The 12,478-nt window shown below is 41.2% G+C and overlaps 1 protein-coding gene across 1 annotated transcript; it reads left to right on the top strand.

The window, feature by feature from the left end:
• Window positions 1–7,712: 7,712 nt before the first annotated feature.
• On the top strand, window positions 7,713–12,478 carry si:dkeyp-92c9.2 (uncharacterized protein LOC571482 homolog). The gene is made up of 3 exons (XM_026347001.1): window positions 7,713–8,188; window positions 8,872–10,164; window positions 10,203–12,478. Exon 2 carries the CDS (start codon window positions 9,060–9,062, stop codon window positions 10,047–10,049), a length of 990 nt encoding a protein of 329 aa, XP_026202786.1. The 5' UTR covers window positions 7,713–8,188; window positions 8,872–9,059; the 3' UTR covers window positions 10,050–10,164; window positions 10,203–12,478.

Raw genomic sequence — 12,478 nt, 5'->3', positions numbered from 1 at the left:
TATTTCTGCTATTATTGCTCTATTCTGTATTTTTGAACTAAACTCTAATGTATATTTATTCTACTATTGTTATTCCAGTAATCCAATAATTATTCATCAATTTACTCTCTAGCATATCAAAAACTGTCACTAACGCATTACATCCTTGAGCTAGCTATATTATAGTTATATGCGATATTGATATAATGTTAAGATGTAGAAAAGTAATAAATTCTCACATTTGAGTGATTCTATTACACGTTATTATTGTATTATATGTACAACTCTATTAAATAACTAAAGTGGTATTTTACAGGTGCTTTCACTAAAACTTTCACCACATAACTGTACATATCCTCTAATTATAATCATGTTACAAAAAGCCTGTGTTATGAGAAGCCCAATGAATGAAAATGAAAATAAAACTGCTTCAACACAGGTAGATTTAAGAGATAAAATAAGAGACATTAAATTTAAGAAGACAGTACAAAAATAGCGTTTTGAATATTGTAAACAAATTAAGCTAGTAGCTCGCAGTAGCAGTTAGCTAAAGTCATGTTACCTGGAACAGCTGCACACTACTGACGGATTAAATGTCATCTGGATGGTCCGTGAACCCCGTCAGTGTCTTTAACTCAGGTTGTTTTGATTAATAGTTCCCTCATCACATTGAATGTTGTGTTTTTAGTCCTTGGTGTCGGTTTGTTTGTCCGTTAGCATGTTAAGCTAAACTCCGCAGGCCACGCCCAACGACACCTGGGATAAAAAGCCTGTCCGCCATTTTGAATTGTTAATTAACCTTTTTATTTATTTCACTTTGAAACAGTTCAACACATTTGTTATATATAAAAACAACTTAAAACAGATTCATTTATTTTACAGCATACTGCAACATACCACATGAATGTGGCTAAAACTGCTGTAACTCCAATTACCTCTAATTAAAAAATATCTAATTCAACAGGTGTCTGTCAGTTTCAACACATTTTATGTCGTTTGCTCTTTAGGTGGCGCTACAGCACCACTGTGAATTTAAATGGAGCTAATGGTCATCAGGTAGACTTATTTAATATGCTGAATAACATTTGCTAAAGATCAACCATCATGTTTAGTTTACTGTTTGTGATGTAATTACTCAAATATTACCTTTAATTTACCCAAGTTGAAAAAATCTCATTTGTTTAGACTGGTTTCTTGTATGGTTCCCTTTCTATCACTAAGGCAAATAGCACTCCTGTAATTGATTTGATTGGTTAAGTTCATGCATAGATAATAGGAAAATAGGTGAAACAGACAGGTAAAAGCAGTTCGATTGTAATTATTAAAATTATGGATGCAACATATTTATTTAATTGTGTGTATATTTACATTAAATGGCATTATGCATGATTACTTCTATACAATGGGTCTAAAAACTCTACTTCAGTCTCAAGTGAGTCAATTAAGACTAAAGAAACTAATGTCTGTTGATGTCTTTAGATTTTTCTTATCATTGACTGTGTCAGATTATATGAAGTCCTGAATCTGAATTTGATCAGTGCAGGCTGAATATTTGAAGCTGACTTAAATTGTCCACTAGACGGCAGCATCCCCTCATGGCAGCTGAGTGAGTCCACATCACAGAGAGCAAGCCCATCCATTAATTAAAGTGGAAACAGTCAATAATATTCATGTTAGACGCTTTTGAAAATCCTATTTTTCACTGTCATCTTAGTTTTGTACTTATAATTTAACATTGTACCTTACTTTTACCTTTTATAATGTATAAAGTACCACATTTCCCTCTGTTGTATAAATCTGAAATACAGTAGTGAAGATCTGTAACTGAACCTCATGTGAAAAACTCATTAAGGTTTGGTGGCAGATCCAGTTTGATGTTTAATGAGAAAAACGCGCCCAGTCTTTCATTACGTTCAACCATCACGTCAGCACTGAACAAGATTGTGGCCTGTGTTTTAATAAATGCCTGAAACATCGTGTAATCCCACTGTGACGTGTGCTGTGTTTCTCCACTGTGTTGTCTTTAGGAGGGAGATTACAGAGTCTGGGTAAGTCAGACTGACAGATGTGTCATCAGGTGAACCCGTCTGAGTCCAGCAGCAAGAACAGCTCAGTTTATTGTCCCCCTGCCCAACTGCGCCCTCGTACTCTAGCCCCCGGTTAAAGTCTCTTCCCACTGTTGCTCTCCTTTTACTCGCCATTTTTCTGTGTCCTCTTTCTCCACTCCTTTTCTGTGAAGTCACTGCCCTCATTTCTCCTTTCAGATGTGTTGATCTCATTTTGATGCTCTTCTCTTTTTGCATTAATGTTCTGACTTTCTTTTCTGTGAATGGATGCTTTCCAACCTGAAGTGCCCCTGCTGTAGTTACACATGAACTGACTGAACCCAAAGTCAATGTGAAAAGATGCCAGTTGACGTTGCTACAGTACCACGATGCAAAGAATCCAATTTAGAGGAAACGAAACATTTCAACTCCCATTACTGCAGCTACAGTATAGTATGACATCTGTTTAAAGAAAATACCAGTGGCAAGAAAAAGTATGTGAACCTTTTCATGTTTTTTGCATTAATTTGTCATAAAATGTGATATGATCTTCATCTAAGTCAAGAGTATTAACAAATATGATGTGCCTAAAGTAATAGCACCCTGCATGTTCAATGTTTTACCTACTGTAGACTCCCAAGGTTTCTCCATCTGTAGATTGTTTGCCTACCTGTAGATCTTCTAAAAGCTCCTTTTGGCCAGGCACGGCCAGATAAGCATCCTCTGCTTGTGCAGAGTTTGAATCAAAGTAGCTCTGGTTTCTTCCAGGTATACTTATGCCTGAGTCCAATTAGCTTTTTTGGAGGTTATTATTCTAAGGTTTCACATGCTTTTTCCAGTAGCACTATGAAGTTTTTATGGTTGTTCTCAATTGTTCTCAATAATAAGGACATAAAATATTATTGGTGTTATTATTTTAGGTACATTATATTTGTTAATATTCTTGACTTAAATAAAGATCACATCACATTTATGACACATTAATGCAGAAAACCATGAAATTCCAAAAGGTTCACATACTTTTTCTCGTAGGGCAGCAAGCTGTAATTTCTCCAAGATAAACTAAAAAGAAAAACAGTAGCCCCTGCTGCTACAGAAAGCTGACATTAGATTTAATTTCATTTCATTCATGCTGCTCTTTTTATAAAGAAGTAAAATGAAATCAGTGGGTGTGTGACAGAAAAGCAAGACTGATCTACTGTGGATTTGATCTAGATAAAACTGTCTGAGATAAGAGCAGACAAAATACAGCTTCTGCACCACCTCATTTGTAACAGAAGCCCTGGTGCAAAAAAAAAAAAGACAAAACAGGAAACAATTTGTTTTATTGACTGCACCAGTCTTACTCTCCTGCAACAAAATATGGGACATGACAATACAAATCGCAATTATATAATGCAACTAGGTCAAACAACGGCGAATGATGGCAAAAAAGATTTCTGACCTAATATTTACCAAGCAGGAACATTTTATAACAAAAACAACAAATTGTAAAAGCTAATATGGAGATATATGTAAATGTTAGATATGGTACAGCTCACTAGCTCAGAAGAACAAAATGTTTGGATATAGTTTTATAGTTTCGTGCCATTCATAGAGGTCTAATCTGAGGAATTACAAAAATACAAAGTCAAAATGGGGATTAGGATGATACCAGCAGCCATTACATTATGTTTCCTGCCTCCTGTCCGGCTATGTACATGTGTGTGTTGCTGGAGAACAGAGGAGAGGGGCCGTGAGTGGACAACAACAGCTCTTTTCATAACTGTCAGAGTATCCGGGTCAGCTGTGCTGGAGATGCTGAGAGTCCTGCAGCTGTTGGAGGGAGCGAAAGCGAAGAGCAGCAGAGAAAATGAGGACAGAGACAGAATAACAGTGTGTGTGTGTGTGTGTGTGTGTGTGTGTGTGTGTGTGTGTGTGTGAGTAAGAGTGTGAGTGTCTGTTGAATGAGGAGATCTCCCCTATACAGTCCAACCAGCCAATGAGCCAGTTCTCACTGACATAAAAACAAACACAGGGGATAACAAAGATGGGTTCATGCCAGAAGAGGACTGTCTCTGTTTGTTTTATCTGCATTTCACTGAGTCAGGCTAAGTCAGGCTAGTCACCCACCCACTGGCTCTTGTCTCTGGGGGTCATAAGAGGGGCTGGAGATGCAGTCAGGCAACCTCTCACACCTACTGTACATGTTATGTAGAGTCAACAGTTAACCTCAACTGTTCAGACCCAATGCAAACAGCACACAAAATGTACACAAACCAGTCATTCAATGTTTTATTAGCCTTTTAACAAGGTAACTAGTTTTAACATGCAGATTCATGTATAATAATCAACATATAGAACATCAGAGGTGTAAATCACTTGTGTTTTCCGAGATGGGAGAAATTCAGTAATAGTTTTATATCACATAAACACCACCATACTGCAGTTTGGTGTCCATCTATTTATAAAAACTAGGCTTAGAGCCTTTTTGGTGAGATAAACTACTTGTTATTCTATTAGTCGTGGCCTTTGGTAAGATTTCTTTAAACTGTAATCCCTTTAACAGTCTCACCATTACAATCCTTTTCTTATTTATTGCAGTGAACGTTTGTGTGCAAACAAATTACCAACATTTAATCAGATTTTAAGCGCATCCTGATGCCCAGTCTGTTAAACCATTGAGTTTGGATTTAGTATAAACTGTAACTCCTCAGTGAAGTGAAGCTTCATAGCAAACACAAAACCCCACTTCATACCAAGTTTTACCCAGTAAATAAGTCACAAATGACACTTAATGTAGATTAGCATACTGTATGTAAATGCTACAAACTCTGTCATACTGATCATGTGTGATAGTGGTATCAGGGTGTTTTCCTGTTTGTGGGGTTGAATGTGTTTGTTCAGTGGGTGATGGAAAAATACATGAATTGAATGCACAGTTTGCCTCTCTGAGAGGATTAAAGTTTCTCTCTTTTGAGGGATGACTCAGTGATAAAAGCAGTGGACAGCTGCTGGTTTGACAGCTTGTTTGAGAAGCTGCCAAACAGGCTTTTAGTCACAATCTCCAAGGTTATAAAGTGACTCGTGATCAGTCAGATGAGTGGTTTTAACCAAATAAAAGAAGCTCTTGAGAGGTGCTTTGTTATGTTTATCTCATCCAATTATCTGCTGTTGTATTCAGTATTTTGTAGCTTTGGAAAAGAACGGCTAATTAATCTGATTTGGCTTTTGTCTTGTGTCCTCCTGATGGAGAACACGAATGAAGACTTCTGTTGAAAGGCTGGATGAATGGCAGGTACCTGGGACACATGAGTGCTACTTAAAAACATCAAGAACCATTTTTTATTTGAGCAGTCAGACTTTGGGTTTGCCTTTCCCCTTTCGCTAAGTGTCTCAGGGGCTTTCTGTCCTTCACAGCCTGAGCTGAGGGGAGTTTAACTTACCTGTGTCAAGGAGTCTAAATCTATCTGACAGGTTTGACTGTGTTAACATGTTCTGACTTTTAAAACCCACTTTTTTCATCTGCAACCAGACCCAAAAACTCCCAGAACAGTGTTCACACATACACTCTTTTGATGGTAGGACAGTGTTTTTCTATACAAAGATAGTTTGTAGTCTGGCTTCTGACACTTTTAGAGCAACGATACACTGGTTTATGTCTAAATTTGCTGAAGGTGTTTATTTTTGGACAGTGCAAAGGAAAGACCACTGTGATTAACATGCTTCTTGGAAGACAAGACGGAACCAGGTAAAGGGTTTAGTGTCAGTTTTCCTGGGATCAGTCGGTCTGTGCAGCTCACATTAGACTGGATTTGAAGTATTTTGAATTGGTTAACAAACAATTTTCCCCTTTCCTGATTTTTTAATACAAATTTATACACATTTATACAAAATGCAGTTTTTAAATGATGATCATACCTTTTAGGGTAGGAAGCTGTCCAATACTTGGCCCTATGTTCAGGGGAAATACTTATAGAAGTGAATAATGTAGTGTAAAATAATGTAGAATGTAGTGAATACATGTTTTTCAATGCATAATGGAACTGTTATTATAGGGAAATGATTGGTTGCTTGTTTTGTATTGATTGTTATGATGCCACCATCTTCACAAATCAATTTACACATGTTAATAACTCATTCATGCAGCTACAAAGACTAGCAAGTTGGTAATATTCTGGTCCAAGCTAATTACCTGACAGTGGTTCTATATCTATAAAAGATTATTAATTGATTTACTATTAATTACAGTTTACGAACATTTCATAAAGGATGAAGAAGTGAGGGTTTCATTGATGTTATATCGTCCATCTTTTCAAACTGTGTATCTGATCCTCTCATACCTGACAGCTCAGGCAGGTCTGCGACCTACAACACAGGATGGACTCATGAAGACAGTTGCATAACCAGACCTAACCTGCCACCACGTGACAGAGGATTACTTACTGTAACACACAGTAAACCCTCACAGGTGTGTTTTATAAACACCATCATTTCATCATGATTTAATATTCAATTTGATTCATAAAGCTTTCTCTGTCCGGTGGAAATTTAGTAAATGGACATACAATCAGTGAAAATTAAATCAGAGAGGAGGTAAAATGAGGTTATATAACAACTAAAACAAAGACACTGGGTTACATGATGTTTATTAAAATTTAAAAAACAGCCTAAATCAGAGTTGTCAGCGAGGTATCAGAACATTTGGTACATGCAGCAGAGTTTCAGGGAGCTTTAACACAACACCTGTGAATTCATGTTCCTATAAATCAATGCAAACCTACAGTTTTCTCTCCTTGTGCTGTTGGCACTAGCATTTCAGGCGTCGGGGGAAACTGTTGTATAACCTCATTCAAGTCTTTATTGGTTCACATACATTCTGCACCATTTGCAGTTTATGCAGCTGAGACATCATTTAGTAGGTAAAGAACTGTGTACAGAACAGTTTGTGCAAATAGTAGTAGTAATACAACAACTTCTAGTGCTGCTACTGCTACTATTTGTGCCAGTACTTCCACTATAACTTACTGTACTGTATATTACCTTTTCTTTGCATTTATTGTTGTTTACAACTTTTATTTTCATTAGTTTTAGGTTTATGACCTAGGACGTTACTTCACCATGAATAAAGCCAAAACAAGGTCCATTTATAAAGCGCTGTGCAGCTTTTCTGTCATATGACATGATCTTCATCTTCTGTATGTTAATTCAAGATAAATCTTTAAGTTTGAATGAATAAAAGGATGAATTAAAGTAAATTCATACTAAAAATCATGACATATAACTGAAAGCTCCAGAACAGCTATAAATGGACCCTATGGTGGTATTTTCTTTCAATACCCCCATTTATTTATTTGACATCGTATTTAATACCATTTAATTTGTGTTTGATTGTTTAAAATACTGATATTAGTCTCATTAAAATGTTATTTAAATATCATTCTTTTTGATTTCATTTGATTTTACGTGATTTTTAAAGTTATTTTATTTCGTTTTGCAGTCTTTTGTTCTCACTTTCCGTAGTGTGTGTGTGTGTGTGTGTGTGTGTGAGCAGCTGAGCCCTGTTAGGAGGAGTCTGTGTCGGTGGGAGGCGGTGTGATGAGCCGCTCTGTGCGCTCACTGGCTCCTCGGCCTTTCATGTGATTGAGCCCGTTCAGAGCTCGGACTGCGGGGACCGATGACCGGTCAGTAGGCGACGGAACCTCTCAGTGTGCAGAGGAAACAGCGCCGGCACCGCGAGAAGCCAGAGGAGACTTTTACGCACGGATGTCGATCGGTGAAGGGATGGAATATATTGAAAGGACTCAGACACTGTGAAAAGTTGCTTTTTGTTTCTGATCTCAGACATGGAGACACAAATGAAAAGACAATTACCCACAGTAAAGTCTCTTATCACTCTCACCTGGGTTTGAGGTGCAGCGGAGGATGACACCTGCATCCCACCTGGCGAGGACCGACGCGTCGTTCCGTGTTTGGCATCTTTGAAGACTGGGTCAAAGCTTCTGCTAGAGTGACTTGGTGCGTCTAATTCTGCAGACAGATCACCGTCCTGATCGGGGCCATCACCAGTTATCGGCTGTGTCTGCAGACACAGTGTTGTTGCGCTCCGGTGTTTGTTTGCACCATTGAAGACTGCGGCAAAAAACACAAGAGTCGTCTCGTTTTCGAACATCTCCTTCATACAGGTGAGCTTCAAAGCTGCTATGAGGAGGACAGTGATAGGATTCATTAAATAATTCGTAATGCGACAGTGTTTTATTATAATGAACCAAAGTGGATTAAAAAAAAAGGAACTGCAAAGGTTTCACATCACAGAAGTGTGTAAACTGCTCGAGTGTGTTCTGTGCGCACTGTGTATTCGCCACTTTGGCTCATGTATCATGTCATCAAGAGAAAGACAGGACTCTGTTTTTAATGGTAATAAATCAATGATAGAATAGAATAGATTAAGTCATACTGTTAATTAACCTCTTCCAATCCAGTCTTCTCTTTATTCTCCCCTTAAAGCCAGGAACAAACCCCTTACCCCACACTGTGGGATTGTTCTGTACGTTCTGTGTCAGCTTGTTCTCTTCCTGAGTGAAATGTTCCAACTGATTTCAGGCTTTTAGTGTTTCACCAACACTCTCGCTGTCTTGTTTATTGTTTTATGTACATCCCCAAATTTGCCTGCTGGTTTAAATAAAACAGTAGTTTAAGGTAAAATAAATTTTAACTAAGTCTGGCTGCACAGCAGGGTTTGTCATAACTGGTGAGGTTGATTCTCAGTTTAGTTAGAGTGTGATAACGAGACTTGATGCTGTTGAATGCTTTAGTTTTATCGTCCATTTGTTAAAATGTTCTCTTTCTCTTTGTTTTGATGTTGCAGGTAACATCTCTGCTGCCACAGTCATTATAACTGTGTCTACCACTCAGCTCCCCTTGACATGTCTGCACCTCGCACGTTGTCATGTTGTTTCCTCAGTGAGAATTCACATATTCTGGTTATTAAAAAATAAGGAGAAGAGATTGTTTTTCCTCTCTACAACACCAGTCGGATCTCTGGACTAACTCACGATGGGCACTGTACTATCACTGTCACCTGGCTCTCGCAAATCAGGCTACTATGACAACCATCCGGGCTCGCTCAGCCACTACCCGAGCCTCAGCAGCCGCTCTCTCAACAGCCAGAAAGACCGTGGGCTAAAGAGGGGCCAGTCCATCTTCCTCCCAGCACTCACATGGAAGCGACTTGTGGCCTCTACGAAGAAGAAGGGCAACTCCAAGAAGGGCTCTGGCGGTCCAGTGGCCTTTGGGGACCCTCTGAACAACAACAACATCAACATCTACCAAAAGGACCCTGTGCTGCACCTGAACCGTGAGAATGTGAAGAAGTCGCTGTCATGTGCCAACCTGTCGAGCTATGAGGGCCCAGCAGGACTGGGTCTGGGGCTTGGCTATGGGATGGGGATGGGTCAGGGACATGGATATGGCTACAGCAAATCCCAGCAGCTTTCCTCTGTGAAAAAAGTCCCCCAGGGCACAATCACGTCGTCTCCGAAACGTGTCATCGTTCAGGCCTCCACCAGTGAGCTCCTGCGCTGCTTGGGGGAGTTCCTGTGTTGTCGCTGCTACCGCCTGAAGCATCTGTCCCCGGCAGACCCCGTGCTCTGGCTGCGGGCTGTGGACCGCTCACTGCTGCTGCAGGGCTGGCAGGATCAGGCCTTTGTTACACCAGCCAACGTGGTCTTTGTCTACATGCTGTGCAGAGACGTAGTGGACGGCGACCTGGTGGCGTCGGAGCACGAGCTGCAGGCGATCCTGCTCACCTGCCTCTACCTGTCCTACTCCTACATGGGCAACGAGATTTCATACCCACTCAAGCCCTTCCTGGTGGAGGCGGGTAAGGAGGCCTTCTGGGACCGCTGCCTTGCCATCATTGACGCTACCAGTTCCAAGATGCTGCGCATCAATGCAGACCCACACTTTTTCACACAAGTCTTTGCTGAACTCAAGAGCGAAGGCAGCTGTGGCCCTCAGGACTACAGTAGGGTGCTGGATCGGTGAGAACACGTCTGAGTGCCCATCTTTGCTGATCGCATGCCTTTTTGTACGCTCATGCACACATTCACTTGCACACAGACACACACATTTGTCTCACACAGATTCCTCTCTACTGTTTCTGCTTCTGCTCTCCTGCAGGAGCAGTGGTGGTCTGTCCTGAGAGTAGACATATTCATTCAATCTGCATTTGTTGCCATTGTCCCTTCCATCCACAGACACAAATCAGCAATTACGTTTCTGTCCCCCAAATTTCTCAAATAATTGACACCGAAACAAAGGCTTAAGTATGTTTTTTTTTCTAGAGTAGTCAACTAAGTTTGCATAAATTGGTCATGGTTGGTGCCCCTGTGGATCTGCATGGTCAGGCGTTGCAGCATCCCAACCTACCTTTTTGCACGAGACATGAAAACACCATCATCACCCGTGATGCACTGAGAAGGATGTTTCTAAACAATTCAACTAACATTTTCATCAAATGAAAGAGAAAAAGCCCGTCCAGGCCAGAACGATATGAGGAGACATCTTGACATCTACTGCTGGCTAAGCTCTGAGTGCCAGCACAGAGAAGTGACTCAGACTCATGGGAACAGCTGAGAGGCCATCAGGTCCACTTGGACCTGCTGTGCGCTGTGTGTTCAGCAGAGCAGAACGAACAGCACCTTTTGGGGGTCATCTGGACGGAGGGGACGGTTGCCAGTGGACTGTTAATGTGTTTCCTTTATGTCATTTGAGGAAAGTTTCCGGGTGGAAGCAGAACCTGGATTTAAGAATGAGATGTTGTGTGTTAGCTTGTGCACGGCTGTATGAGTGTTGATGCTTGCGTAGGCATTGTGCAGTGGACGCCAGCCAGGGTCATCAGCTGTTTACTCTGTCCTTTGTTCCCTGCGTCTTGTTGACAGGGCACCCACAGCCATGATATTAATGAGATTAACAGATTACTACAGCCCCTCCCAGCTCTCAACCTCTGCCCCCTTCTAGTCCACTCGACAGCTCTGCAGTGTTTCAGCGGCTAATCCAGGTCAGACTGGACCGTGCTGGACTTACACGTACCCACATGTGCACAAATACAGACATAGTTAAATACCTTCTGGTGTGCAGTTTTCTCTCCTCCTCAGTGCAAAAACAAAGCACACATGTGCAGCTCAGGGCCTGAAGTAGAGGCAGTAAAGCTCTCTGAGGACAATCAACACAGGAATGACACAAATTTAATGTCTTTATTAGTCACCTTCACATCCTAATATGCCATCGATGGGAGTTATTTTCTCCCCAGTTCCCTTAATTCAAGGAAACAAATGCATTAGCGGCTTATTATAATAACTTTTAGTGCATGAAACATATTTTCTGCTTTGCTCCTGTTAAAGAGACGGCTCCTTCAAACCTGAAAACATGCATACTTCATTGCCACTATCAGGCATTGCTCACAATAGCACGTGGCAAAGCCTTAATCATATTGTGTTCAGGCATCTGGAGGTTTGCGTGCTCCACCTCCCTCTTCCATGTGTCAGTCAGCCTTGCACTCGTATACTCAGCCACAAGGTCATGTGATAAGCAAGCATCCCATAGGATCGGACCTTTACGCACATGTGCAAACAAACACTCGGGTACACATACTGTTCTTGGGTAATCCAGTCCTAATCCTCCCACTCAATCAAATAGAGAGAGGGAGTGCGGGATGAAAACATGGAGAAATTGTAAATGGTTCAGCGTCCGATGAGATTTGGTGTCACACTTCCCGTGCCGTTCTGGCCCTCGGCTCAGCCTTTAAATCCTGCTTGAACAAACTGAAGGCCTCAGAGGCCGAGCGCAGCCCTGCTGTCTATCCCAGATCACCCAGGCTTGCTGGAGTCAAGCTTGCCTTCCTGCCTGCCTGGCTGATCTCTCACGAGCTCCCTCCAGTCAACCAGAGAGGACAGACAGCAGGGGTTCATGCTCAGAGAGGTGAAAAGTTAAAAATATCGCTGCTGTCTCTTTTTCTTGAGTTTTGTTTGGCTCGTTGTTGCTGTCAGTGCAGCTATCTCTCTGGCCCTGGCTTTGACAAGGACACTTGTGTCTTGACTCCCTCCCTCTTCCTCCCCCTCCCCTTCCAACCATTTCCACACACACTCAGCTGTTGTTCTCTGCCGGTTTCATTAGATTTGACACTCTGCACCCGCCAGCCATTGTCAGGACGAGGAAGGGCAGAATAGGACTGTTTGTTGGCATCGGCTTGGTTTGTGTGTGAGTGTGGGTCAAAGTTAAGGGCAACATCAGCTTCCACCTCTAAAAAAGCAGGAGACGTAGTGCAGCATGTTCGAGTGATGCTGATGTTAACCCAAGCTCAAACATCAGCTACCAATTAGGAACAGCCTGCTGCAGCTGTTTCTCTCTGCTTTTCCACAAGTGTAGAATGAATTCAGTTTGTAAAATATGACGTCACTTGGTTTTGGACAAAA

This window comes from Anabas testudineus, chromosome 11 (assembly GCF_900324465.2).
Source record: "Anabas testudineus chromosome 11, fAnaTes1.2, whole genome shotgun sequence".
Taxonomy (NCBI): Eukaryota; Metazoa; Chordata; class Actinopteri; order Anabantiformes; family Anabantidae; genus Anabas; species Anabas testudineus.
This window is presented reverse-complemented; position numbering and strand designations above follow the sequence as displayed.

Coding starts and splice junctions, on each gene's coding strand:
- si:dkeyp-92c9.2 (XM_026347001.1), top strand. CDS start 9,060: ATGGGCACTGTACTATCACTGTCACCTGGCTCTCGCAAATCAGGCTAC.